General features: G+C 34.8%; 1 protein-coding gene and 1 pseudogene across 1 annotated transcript; both read right to left on the reverse strand.

Moving 5' to 3' along the window:
• Positions 1 to 943: 943 nt before the first annotated feature.
• Positions 944 to 1,909, reverse strand: LOC125493226 (uncharacterized). Its single transcript, XM_048636371.1, has 2 exons — positions 1,515 to 1,909; positions 944 to 1,124 (listed from the first exon to the last, which is right to left on the reverse strand). Exons 1-2 carry the CDS (start codon positions 1,907 to 1,909, stop codon positions 944 to 946), a joined length of 576 nt encoding a protein of 191 aa, XP_048492328.1.
• A 254-nt stretch (positions 1,910 to 2,163) lies between these two features.
• Positions 2,164 to 6,269, reverse strand: LOC125493122 (uncharacterized; annotated as a pseudogene).
• Between the last annotated feature and the right edge of the window lie 8,145 nt (positions 6,270 to 14,414).

A 14,414-nucleotide genomic window follows, 5' to 3' on the forward strand; every position in this document is an offset into this window, starting at 1 on the left:
TGCCATAAGCTCAGTAATAGAAGCAAGGTCACCTCTACAAAACATCAATAAATCGTCAGCAAATATCATATGAGAGATAGAAAATCTAGAGCACTTAGGGTGAAAGTGGAACTTGTGATTTTCTTTAAGAGTGCTTAAGCATCTAGAGAGGTACTCCATACCAATGGCAAATAAGAAGGGAGATAATGGGTCTCCCTGTCTGAGGCCCTTTTTTTGCATGAAAGGGAGTACAAGGTTTGCTATTAAGCAAAATAGAGTAGGAAACAGTTGAAACACAGACCATGATCCAAGTGATAAAGCCTTGAGGTAAACCCAACTCAACAAGCATACTCTGTAGAAATGGCCATTCTATAGAGTCATAAGCCTTCTTGAGGTCCACCTTAATTGTACATCTTCGTGATATACCTTTCCTAGTATATCCTTTGATGAGATCTGTAGCTAGGATGATGTTGTTAGTAATATTCCTGTCTGGGATGAACCCTGCCTGAGCTGTGTCCACAATTTCTCCAATAACATCATGAAGTCTATGGGTTAAGACTTTAGCAATGATTTTATAAACCACAGTGCAGCAAGCAATGGCTCTAAAATCACTAGCATAAGTGGGATTAGCAACCTTAGGAACCAAGGTAAGAGAAGCTATATTCATCTTAGAATCCAGGTGACCTGTCTCAAAAAAATCCAACACAGCAGCATAAATGTCTGGTTTTACATAGCTCCAAGTTTCTCTAAAGAATATGCCATTAAACCCATCTAATCTAGGAGCCTTATTTCCATCAATGCTGAATAAGGCCCTATCAATTTCAGAGAGTGTAATAGGTGCACTTTGTCTGTTTCTAGCTAGTAGACTAAGAGTAGGACCCTTCCTAAGAATAGGAAGATCAATGCTAGGTAGCTCTCTATTACATTTACCCATCAGGTTACTATAGAAGAGGATCAACTCTTCCTAAATATCTGTAGCCTGCTCTAGCTTAGTGCCATTTGAGGAATATAGAACATCAATAGAATTCCTTGCATGTCTCTCCTTCATTGCATCAAAGAATACTATGCTGTTAGAGTCCCCAACTTGTATCCATTGTATTCTTGATTTTTGTTTAAGAATACTCTCTTCAACTTGCAGCCACTTCCTAAGAGAATCAAGATGTTGTTGTTCATGAGTATGCAGGGTAGGATTGAACTGATCTATGTGAATTTGGGTCTACACCATATCTAACTGCCTCCTAGCCTCCTCAATCTTCTCTGTGGTATTACCATACTAAGTGAGCTGCAAAGTTTTTAACTGCCTGCTGACATCTTTCAATTTATTCCAGATGTCCCCCAAATTATCAGCTGCCCCACTATGTCTCCATGCTTCTGAAACTTTCTCATGAAACTAAGGGTGACTAAGCAAGTGATTAAAGAATTTGAAAGGTCTTCCCCCTTAATAAGAGCCTTGATTTAAAGAAATCAAGAGGGGATTATGATCTGATATAGATTGGTTTTTCACTTCTACAGTTATATGGGTGTGCTTAGCCAACCATAGAGTATTGCATAAGCATCTATCAATTCTACTATAAATCCTTCCAGCCCCTTGTCTCTTATTAGACCAAGTATAAGATTCTCCAATCCCCTTCACTTCAAGAGGTCTAGTGCTATCAAGCAACTGACGAAAATTAGAAGTTTCAGCATTAGAAATAGGCACTCCATTAATTCTATCATCAGTGCATAAGACTGAGTTAAAGTCCCCCATGACAATCCACTCAATTGTGGTAGTGGCATCTAAGTTATGAAGGTTGTTCCATAAAGGTTTCCTATCTTCAATACTATGCAGCCCATATACAACAATAAACACCATTTTGTGGTGGGTAGTCTTATCAGTCACCAAGGTGTGAATGATCTGATCAGAGGTAAATATAATCTCAACAGTAATCATGTTAGAATTCCATGGCAACCATATCCTACCCCTAGGACTATGAGCATAATTCTCACACCAATTCCAGCATCTCCCAGACTTCTTCTGGATTTTTTCTTTATTATTGAATCTAACTCTAGTTTCAGTCAAAGCAAATATAGTAAATTTGTTCCTAGTAATAAAAGAAGTTACCTCCTTTACAGGGCCGTCTTAAACATTTTAGAGGCCCTGTTCTAATTTTAAAAATTGGGCCCCTTATATTTAGAAAAATGAAATTTTCATAATAAAAAAATATGTATTTAAAAATTATCAAAATACAATTATATTCTTACAAATGGTATCCATGAAAACTTAAACTACTTTATTAAAATGGTAAATAAAATCTCAATACAACTTAAAGCTATTATTAACCTCCTGCATAAAACGAGCTATTATTCTTCTAGCGCTTTTTGAAGCAAATTCGTCAACTAAATCTTCATATTGTATGGTCTCCAAAAGATCGTTCTCAATTGCTATCAAAGCTAATCCATTAAGCCTTTCTTGTACCATGGTGGACAGCAAGTAAGACTTCAACAACTTTAATTTTGAAAAGCTTCTTTCTGCAGAAGCAACTGTCACAGGAATATTCAATAGAATTCTATACGCAACACTTACATTAGGAAAACAATCTATGCCCTTCAAAAAATTTTAACATATCAATAGGTCCCATTTTTTCATTTGGGCAATATTCCTCTTAGAAAATCTAACTCCACATATAATTCTTTCCCATTGATATCAAATTGATCATTATGTTTTAATGCCTCTTCAAAATTATTGCAACAAGACAACACAGTTAGATGATCAAATGATTGTAACTTGCGCAAGTTAAACAAGAATCCAAAAATACTTTCATACTCTTGATATTGCTCAAATCTCTTTTCAAGGGAAACAACAGCTTGATCAACGAGGTAAAGAAAGTAAGTAACTCTAAAAGACTCCTCCCCAGATAGCTCAACTGATGGGGTATCTGAATTCTCATCAAAATTTCTCTTTCTTCTAATTATACGTCTTTGAGGAAATATTGGCTCAATATTCATTTCAATAGCAATTCCCTTAGCATTATCCAATGCATTATAAAAGCCAGTTTCTCTATATCCTTCAAAAAATAATATTAGCCCCTTTATTTTTTCCATAGCAACATCAATAAGCATATCTTTGATTGTAAGAGCTTGCTAACCATATTAATTGCAGATAATATCTCAAACCAAATGATTATTGCCATTAAGAACTCAAAATCACCAAGCTCATTTGTCGCTAAAGATTTAGCTTCACTTTTTATTTTAGAATCAAGATCATTTTCTGATACTTCAAGTAAAGCTTCTCTAAAATCTTACAATTGAGATCTTATAGCTTTAACACTATCTACACGACTCTCCCAACGAGTGGATGACAATGACTTTGGAGTCAATCCTTTTACATTATCTTTCAAAATTTGCCACCTTTTAGTAGAATTTGCAAAAATTGTATAAATTCGTTGAATAACTCCAAAAAAATCTTTAGCTTTACCACATGAGTTAGCCATATCACACAATGCTAAATTAAGACTATGATAACCACAAGGAGTATAAAATGCTCTCGGATTAATGTCTAAAAACTTCTTTTGAACACCTTGATGTTTTCCTTCCATTATCATATCCTTGTCCTCGTGCATCAAATATGTTAAGATCAAGATTTTTCAGCTCGCTTTGTAAAACATTAAAAAGTCCTTGGCCAGTTGTATCATTCACATTTAAAAATCCTAAAAAAGATTCTTCAATGCTAACAAAATTTGAAGAAACATCAACATATCTTATTATCAAAGACATTTGCTCTTGGTGGCTAACATCGGGTGTACAATCGAGTATCACAGAGAAATATTTTGCTTGTTTGATTTTTTTAAGGATTTCAGTTTTTATTGCACAAGCAAGCAAAAGTATTAACTCATTTTGGATGTTATGGCCAAGATAATGCAAGTGAACATCATCATTTGTAACACGTCTTACATTTTCTTGAACAACAGGGTCAAACTCTGCTAACATTTCAATTAAACCCAAAAAATTATCATTGCTATTTTGATATAATTTCTCTTTAGAACCCCGAAAGGCCAAACTATGTTTAGCAAGGAATTTCACTATTGAAATGATTCTTTTCAGAATAGTCTTCCAGTGCTCTTTCTCTTTTTCAATTAGATTTTGAGCTGTTTTATCTATAGTTTCATTCTTATTTAGCCTCAAACGCAACTCATACCAAATAGCCATATTATTAACATGTTCCATGCCTGTCTCATGCTCTCTAAGTCTTTCACCAATATGTGCCCAATCACTAAAACCCTCGTTCGTCAATTGACCTCTACCAATCCCTCTTTTGAAAACCTTACAAGAAAAACAAAACACTTTATCAAGCTCTTTTGAATAGACAAGCCAATCTCTATCGCACTTCTCCCCATTAGATAAAACTCTAGTGTATAAATTAGCAGTAAATCGTTTAGAAAATTTGTCTTTGAGACCCTTCACAATAGAAAGATCTCTTTTAGGACCTTCCATTACTAATATATCAATCATTTTAGAACCAAGGGCATCCCAGTTTCTTGGATCGAATATATCAAACAAAGGTTCAAATGGGGTTTCTTGCTTTTCATTATCATTACTATTATCCTCATCATCATCATCAGCATAGTCATTGTTAGAAAAAACATTTTGATTATCCAAATTATCATTTTCAATAATAGACACATCACCTCTATTTTCCGAGTTCACATTTTGATTCTCTATATCAACATTCTCATTAGTAACCTCATTTTCAAGAACTTCATCATTTACCTTCTCATTATTTTGATTATCAACATGAGTATGAGGCTCTTTTATAATAAATTTATCAAGAGCTCCTCTTTGGGATTGAGTTAACTCCTCAAGCCTTTTTTTTTCTTACGTTTTTCATACCCAGATTCATACTTTCTAGTTTTAGGAGGCATAGGATAAAAATGAATAAGGTATAAATCACACAATTAACAATTTAACATGTAAGTAAAAGTAAAAAAAAAGGAGCGAAACAACCTGACAATTAAGCAATAATACTCCAATTTGTGATGAATATTCCCCAATTAATCAATATTAACCAATGATTTCAACCTAAAAAATCAAAGAATAAAATCTTATTAAAATATACACAATACCATTAATCCTTAAAATTATAAAAACAATTATGATCTCATTGTCAATTTCACAATCATGATTCACGCCACAAACATGATACATCATACAAGATTAAATTTCAAACACAAACAAGACCATATCTTATATGAGCTTTTATATTTTCTATGGAATATTTGCTAGTCAAGAAATGAGAAAGTGAAAATTACAACACACAAAAGTTGCTAATTGCTAGATTAAATTTCAACACACAAAGTCAACAACCAAAATACTGCCTAACTTTCTAATGTCATCAACAACCAAAATACTGCAAATCTGATTTAGCCCATACTCGAAATTGAAGACTTAAAAATTTCTATAGCTTAATCAACCATTATCACTATTCAAATTGCAAACAATTTTAAGTACATTCAACAATTACAAAAGGCAGGAAAGCCTACCAACGAAAGCAAAGTAAAAAAAGAAAAAAAATGGCAAAAAAATGTCTGCTATGCGTATAACTCTGTATGTTTAACTCACAAAAATGCATCATTCCCACTCCCCAATTTTCCTTCTCATCATGCCATTAAAATTTAAAATACATCACATGATCACAACTTTGTAATTCGCATCATCAATTCATCATAAGAAGCAATTCAGGCAAATGTTAATTAGTTTATTGTAGAAAATTACAACCTTTTCAAACCAAAAATTAAACACAAAAAATTAATAATTGATAAACACAATTGATGAATTGAATAAAATTAACCTGTGCTTCCCCTCCGATCACAACTTGCTGCATTCTGTCAGAATCAACACCCACAAGCCCGTTGACAGAACGCCGGGAATCTTCACGATCTTCCAAATTTCCAAATTTCCAAAAATCAAAAAATAACAAAAAGTTCAAGATATGAATTTATTTTCTCAGAATGAATTGGTAATTGGTGAAAAAATAGAAATGAGTTACAAATATATAAAGAGTGAAAAATTTAGCCGTTAATTGAAGATTGAATGGAGCAATTAGAATTGGTATTTTCATATTTTTTTGCAATGGTTGATAAGGAATTAGTGAGAGATTTTGGGAAGTTGTTAAGAGAAATTGAGAAATTAAAAATTTAGAAGATTTTCAAAAGATAACAAATTTCTGAAAATTGGAAAGAAAATTTAGGGGAAGTTAGAGAGAGAAGAACGTGGTTTGTGGTTTGTGATTTGTAGTTGCACGCTGAAATTGAGGAAGGAAGACAGAATTAAACCCAAATGCCAAAACGTTTTTTTTAGAGCTGGGCTGTAATATTTGGATTGGGCCCTCTAAATTTCGGGGCCCTGTGCTGATGGTCTGTTTGCACAGTCCATTGGCCGGTCCTGCTCCTTTATGTTATTTCCCTAGAAACACTACAAGAGGGGGGGTGAATTGTAGGTGTAGAAATAAACGTAACTTTTTACAGAAATTAAAACTTAAACGAATAAAGAAGCTAAAGGAACACAAGGGATTTTTACGAGGAAAAACTTCTTGGGCCCAACAAGAAGAAACAACCTCGACCACTAGGGATTTTAAACTCAACTCTTTCACTAATTAGGCCAAACAACTTTGTTACAACCTAATTCTAACTCGAGCCACACCTTGAGTTTCTAAACTCAAGTTCCTGAGCCACTGTTCCCTTAACAGTAGTTCCTCTCAACTTCACTCGAAGTTATCTCACTCATACAAGCTTCACTCAAAGCTTCTCTCTTACAGAACTTCACTCAAAGTTCCCTTACCCCAAAAACCAAAATACAATTGATCGAAATAAGCTTAGTGGAATTAGAGTAAGAAAGCAAAGAACAAATGGCCATTATGAGAGAATGAAGGCACTGACACTTAATTAGTTAAACTCACTTAATTACTTAGTCAGACACACTTTGGAACTCATTTAGACTTCAATATTTATAGTGATAATCACAAAGAATGTGGGAGTAAAACTCGATTACATGTTAAGTCCATTAACCCATGATGTTCCTTCCCCTAAGGAACACGTTTCTCATCATGTCCCATGATCCCATGATCTCAATATGAACGTGGATATATTTTAGCCATAACTCCTAAGTAATAGGAGTTCCTGGAGCTTTATCCGAAAATCAGTTAGTTATAAAAACAGCTTTATCATTAAAACTGAATTTTTAATCTTTAAGAAAATAATATCTTTTAAACAAATTCTTTATAAAACCGGATACTTATTTTCTATATATTTTCCGAAAAACAAAATCTTTTCCTAAAACAGATATTCTTTTTAAAACTGATTTTATCATTTAAACTGATTTGAAATTAGATAAAACTAATTTCCTATAATTTAGTCATGACTTACTCAATTGCACAATTGTACCGTTATACTTTTGCACGCCTAATTCTAGTTCCTTTTATAAACCAAGTTCCTTTAACAGATTCGTTTAGTGCCACTTAGTTTGTTCCTTAGAAAGGAACAAACTCTCATTCTCAAATAAAACTGCCACTGTTCCTTACCATCCTTACTTTGTTCCTTTACACTGAAACTAGAAAATTAAACGCCTAGCTTTTATTCTTCTTGATCCAATGCTTGCTCCAGTATCAACTTATAGAAACTTCTTTACTTAGCCTTTGAAATCCTCTCTTGACTTCTTCCTTGACTTCGTATTCTCCCAGTTCCTTTCATTGATACCTTAAACATCATACACTTAAATAACTCATTAGTTCACTACTTAGTTTGCATCTTTGTTTCTTTGTCATCATCAAAACTAGGGTTCAATACTTTATTTTGAGAGGGTCATTAAGCCCTCTTACATTCCATGTGCAGGCATATATCATAACAAGGAAGGGTTTTCACCCGCAATAATCTCGCCAGTGTTCTCCTCACCAATTCCTGGTTCTTCATCATTTCCATCAAGAAGTAAGCCTTCATTGTTGTCAGAACATGGAACAATGACCCTTTTCCCCCTATTCTTCCTAATCACCATCTTCCATTGGTGCACAATAGGAAGGATAGGAGTAGTAATTGCACTAGGTGGATTAGATGAACCCCTTTCTGGAATTACAGCTGGCTTTTGCTGCATTTCTTCAGTGACTGATTTTGCAGGAATGACCTCTATAGGTTGAGTCTGCTTTGGAATCCATTTCTGCACCACTCTTGGTTTATTCTGCTGCTGCTGGTGTTGATATCTAGCTCTACAATTATGCCCAATATTTTGACATTTTTGGCAAAAGGGAGGCCACCAATCATATCTCACATCTTGTTTAATAGTCTTACCATTAGCATCCTCCACCATTGATGAATTGATTTAACACCTTAAGACCATAAGCAAGCACCATTATTGGTTAAGTTAGATTTTCAAAGAGTAAACTTGCTCAAACAGTAATCACATAATACTAGCCATTCCAAGGAAGAAATTATGCATAAACATTCGGAAACTCAGACATAATAGCAAAAGTCATTGTTATATAGCACTTGTTCCATAACAAAAACAAAGAAAGAAAAGAAAAAGGTTAACAAAAGTCTGTTCCTTGAAAAGGAAACAGGAACAACAACAAAAAAAAAAAAACTAAGAAAGGGAAGGGGAATGGTGTTCCTCTACAACCTCTTCTTCAACCACATCCTCTAGCTTCTTCATCACCACCCCATGGTTGAGTCCAACTTGTTCCTTCAACTCCTCCAAAGACGAGGCCATAGAGTCCATCTTCTTTTTTGCGCAACACGTATCACTAGATCTTCATAAGACTCATCATTTATCAGTTTTAGCATCCAAAGTCCATGAAGTGATTATAAAATTTGATCATTGTTGAGCAGGAAGACAAACATCATTTACCCAGCTTACATATCCGAGATTCTGTTCCTTACCCTTGGAACTGAGGCAGAAGGTGATTTTGTGAAGGAACCGGAGGTGGTTGAATGGAAGGTTCATCTGTTCCGGGAATGGAAACAGAAGAAGCAGGATTGTAAAAGGGAGGGACAAATGGTGGTGTTGGTGGAAGATTTGTGGAGGTGGAAGCAAAAGGTTAGGTCCTTTTATTTCATCCTTCAACTGCTCAAAATGGAAGGAACGAGAAGGATGAGGGAGAAATGGAGGTATTTTGTGAAAGGAACAGAGAGTTTGGGGATGGTGTGGAGTGGTTCCTTGAGAGTGAGGGTTCCTGTTCCTCAATCCGAAAGGACTAAAGGAGAGTCCTTGTTGGAAGGAACAGAAACAGTGAGCAATTTTAACGATGCTCTTCCTCACTCTCTGAGGAACAGGGTTTAGGCTTGTGGCAATGTGTTTGCGCCTCTTAGGTTTTGGTTCCTCCGGCTTAGGAACAGGTTCTCCAAGATAACATCATTATCTTCTTCTCTAATGTCAACTTAGGCATTTTCTTTTCTTGAGGAACTGGAGCCTATTCTCCTTGAATGAGTACCCTTCTTGGACGACAGAAGCCAAGTCCATTTAGAGTCTTCTCATTCAATATGTTCCCTTGTTTGACTCCTAATGTGGTCCAACCAGTAAGTCTTACTTCAAAGTGATGAAGTAGAGAAGTTATCAAGCACCTACCCAATCACACAATTATTTTCAATACAGTGAGTTAAGATGTTGAATAAGAGAGAAGGGAAGTTGATTTGAATGTGGTGGTCTAAGCAAAACATGTAACACATATCCAAGAGACCCACTTCATTCCTCTTTTCAGTTCGAGGAATGAGTGCTCTCCATACCAAGTTAATAGTACTTTGTGAAGGGGAGAGAGTAGGTTATGGTTTAGTTTGTTTTGCCAGCAGTTCCTCCAAAATATTCTAAATTTTGTCTGAGGAAAATTCGGAAAGAGAACAGTTCCTTTCCTTTAAAATACAAATCAGTTCCTTTGCAAGGAACTTCCCAACTTTGCCAAGTGGCTTGATTAAACTTAATTTTCTTTCCTCTAACCTCAGTTGTGCAAGCCATTAGTGTATTAAAAATTTGCACAAAATTCATCCATAGCTAAGGAACAAGAGCTTTTAAAGGCGAATTCAAACAAGAATTCCATGCCTGTTCCTTTAGAATGGAGTTAATTCTAAAATTCACTTTATTGCCCATTCTAAATCGTACACAAAAACCCAAACATACCTAGATTCACTTCGTTCGACCCGTTTCTTGGAAGAGAAGAAACAGTTCCTTTGGAAGGAACAGGCGTATTTCTTCTTCTTCCCCCTGAGATTGTTCCGGGTTTCTTCTTCATCTCTTCCCCAATTAATTTTTCTTTACGCATCTCCTTCTGGAGATTCTAATTGTGTTCCTTATGGGGTTTTCTTGAATTTGTCGGTTTCAAGGGTTTTGTTGGAGATGAGAATTTCCATTTTTGAAGTGTGGTAGTTTTTGATGTTGGAAAAGGAGAGTTTCTTGAAGTTTTTGCCATGATTTTGAAGAGTTTGAGGTTTTTATGGAGTATCAAGAGGTGTGATGATTTTCGGCTATGGTGAAGATGAAGAGTTGAGGAACACGGTTTCTATAATGGTGAATTAAGAGGAGTTTTGCATGTAATAGTTTTTGACACGCGGGAAAAATAAAGCAAATAAAATAAAAAAGAAAAAGAAAACGAAAAGATGATAATAAGAACAAGATTTAATTAAACTGATTCCCTTTTATTTTGGGATTTTTCGGATTTTTCGGATTTGTATGAGTTTAATTTTTGAAAGAAAATAAATGCTAAGGAACTTGTGCTATAGGAACAACTAATGCTACATATCAATGTCCTTCATATCATGCATGTTTCTTACCTTGGGAACAGTAAGGGGAGTATTATATGACATTTGTGAGTTGTTTAATTTCTTTGAATTCATGTTTATGTTTGTAACATTCCAATTTGCAATGGTCTTAGGCAATTAAACACAATTATTTTTAGCACACAAAGTCACTCAAATTGATTCAAACATGGGGGAATGACATAGGAACAATCACTTAATTTTTATTAACCCTAACTCAAGCCTTAATTTTCATATCTATCCTTTGCAAAGGCTTAGTTAGAATCAGCAATCTGATTCTCAGTTTGACAAAACTCAAGTTTAATCAAACCTTTTTCACATTTTCTCTTAAAAAGTGATGTCTGATATGTATATGCTTTACTCTAGAATGATGCACTGGATCTTTAGAATACTTAAGCACTTGTATTTCACAATAAATAGGAACACATTCAAAGTTTATTCCATAGTCACTAAGTTGTTGTTTTATCCAAAGCATTTGAGAGCAACATGCAGCAGCTGCTACATATTCTGCTTCAGCAGTGGATAAAGCAACTGTGTTTTGTTTCTTGGTACTCCAAGAAACTAAACTATGACAAAGGAATTGTGCCATACTTGAGGTGCTTTTCCTATTTACAAGATCTCCAGCATAATCTGCATCTGCATATCCTTTTTAGCGAATGTATCACTTCTTGGATAGTAGAGTCCAAGATCATCTGTTCCTTTAAGATATCTAAGAATTCTCTTACAGCAGTTAGGTGAGACTCCTTTGGATTTGCTTGAAATCTAGCACACAAACCAACACTGAAAGCTATGTCTGGACGACTAGCAGTTAGATACAAAAGTGAACCAATCATTCCTCTATATTTTGTTTGATCAACACTTGTTCCTATGGAGTCTTCATCTAATCTAGTTGAAGTTCCCATAGGAGTGTGATTTATCTTTGAATTTTCGAGGCCATATTTCTTTAATAGTTCCTTTATGTATTTTTGTTGGTGAACAATTATCCTTTTCAGTTTGTTTGATTTGTATCCAAGAAAGAAATTTAACTCACCCATCATACTCATTTCAAATTCATTCTCATGAGACTTGAGAATTCTTTGCACAATGTTTCATTAGTAGCTCCGAATATGATGTCATCAACATATATTTGAACAAGCAAAAAGTCAGTTCCTTTAGATTTTAGGAACAAGGTTTTATCAACCTTTCCTCTTTTAAAGTTGTTTTCTAAAAGGAACTTTGATAATCTCTCATACCATGATCTAGGTGCTTGTTTTAACCCATAAAGAGCTTTATCAAGCTTGTAGACATGATTTGGGAGATTATTATTTTCAAAGCCAGGGGGTTGTTCAACATATACATCTTCGTTTAGATAGCCATTTAAAATGCACACTTAACATCCATTTGATATATTTAAATCCCATGTAAGCAGCAAATGCAATTAAAATTCTAATGGCTTCTAATCTAGCTACAGGAGCAAAGGTTTCTTCATAATCTATTCCTTCTTGTTGATTATAACCTTTTACTACAAGTCTAGCTTTGTTTCTTACAATGGTTCCATATTCATCTAGTTTGTTTCTAAACACCCATTTTAAGCCAATTACTTTTTGTTGTTTAGATGAGGAACTAGATGCCATACCTTGTTTCTTTCAAACTCATTTAATTCAGCTTGCATTGCAGTAATCCAATCAGAGTCAGTTAAGGCTTCTTCATGATTTCTTGGTTCCATCATTGATAGGAACGCATGAAATGCACAAAAGTTCCTTAACTGAGATCTAGTTTGCGTACCTTTGGATATGTCGCTGATTATGAGTTCCATGGATGTGACTTTTGTTCTCCAAGGTTTTGGTTGAAACTCTCTTATAGGAACATGTTGTTCCTCATGAGTTCCTTGAGTAGATGAGGAACTCTGCTCAGTTGTTCCTCTGTTAGCCTCGGTGGACTCAGTTCCTTCATTTGAGGAACAGGCATCTTCTCCTCCTTGAGGAACAGGAACATCATTGATTTTTATTTTCAATTCCTCGTTCCTTTCCTCTTTCACTTCTTCTTCTTCTTGTGAATCTGGTTCCTTTACTTGGTTGTACAACCCATCTCATAGTCATCAACCTGTATGCTTGGATTATATTTGTCAGATTCATCAAAGATTACATGAATGCTTTCTTCAACACACATAGTTTCTTTGTTTATACTCTATAAGCTTTACTATGTGAGGTATCCTAAAAATATTGCTTCATCACTCCTTGCATCAAATTTTCCAAGATTATCTTTTCCATTATTATGCACATAACATTTGCAGCCAAATGTTCTAAAATAGGTGATATTTGGTTTCTTTCCAAATAAAGTTCATAAGGAGTTTTATTAATGATAGGTCTCATCATGGCACGATTAATTATGTGACAAGCAGTATTAACAGCTTCAGCCCAAAAGTTCCTTGGAAGTTCACTAGCAATTAACATGGTTCTAGACATTTCCTCCAAAGTTCTATTTTTCCTTTCTACAACACCATTTTGTTGTGGTGTTCTAGGGGCAGAAAAATTATGATCTAGGCCATTATCTCTGCTTAAGTCATCAAATTTATAATTTTCGAATTCTTTGCCATGATCTGATCTAATGTGCATTATTTTATGCCACTTAAGTTTTGAACTCTTTTAGCAAAGACAAGGAACTCATCATAAGTTTCATCTTTACTAGTGAGAAAAATAACCCAAGTATACCTAGAGTAGTCATCTACAATCACAAGTACATACCTCTTTCCACTTCTGCTTTGAATTCTCATGGGTCCACATAAGTCCATATGAATTAATTCTAATGGTTTAGTGGTACTTACAATCGTTTTAGATTTGAAAGAGGATCTTACTTGCTTACCTCGTGCACATGCATCACAAACTTGATCAATATGAAATTTTATGGATGGTAATCCTAAAACAAGATCTTTTGATCTAAGTTTCTCAAGTAATGAAAAGCTAGCATGTCCTAGACGCTTGTGCCAAGAAGTGAATCATCTTCAATAACACTAAGACAAGTTAAATTGATTTGAGGAACAAGGTCTAGATCCACAATGTATGTGTTCCCTTTCCTTGTTCCTTCCAAGATAACCTTCTTAGTTTTAATGTTGATGATCAAGCATTTTTCTTTATCAAATTTTACATATTTCCTTGTCACAGAATTGAGAAATGCTTAATAGATTATGTTTTAGACCTTCAACTAAAAATACATTTTCAATGGAGTGTAGTGGTGACTTACCACCTTACCATAGCAACTATGTTACCTTTCTTATTATCACCAAATGTTACACTTCCACCTTCATAGGTTGTGAGTGAGAGAAACTTGTTTTGTCTCCTGTCATGTGCTTGGAACAACCACTATCGAGATACCATGTGTTGTTCCCCCTCACTCCAACCTGCAAAAATCAACTAAGTGTTAGTTGTAGGAACCCCATCTTTCGTGGGTTCCTGTTCTTGACTAGGATTTGTTTTGACAACCCATTTTTTCTTACTTATTGTCACATTTTTCCCAATCATCTCAGATTTTAGTTGACATTGATTTATGTAATGACCTACCTTGCCACAATACATCAAATTATCACTAGGTAGATCAACATATTTCTTTGTCTTGTTCCTTTTCTTGTAGTTTTCAAAACCAAGACCTTCCTTCCTCTTGGTCTGTGGTTTCTCAATCCACTTAGGAACTTTC

This window comes from Beta vulgaris, chromosome 9 (assembly GCF_026745355.1).
Source record: "Beta vulgaris subsp. vulgaris cultivar EL10 chromosome 9, EL10.2, whole genome shotgun sequence".
Classification (NCBI taxonomy): Eukaryota; Viridiplantae; Streptophyta; class Magnoliopsida; order Caryophyllales; family Amaranthaceae; genus Beta; species Beta vulgaris.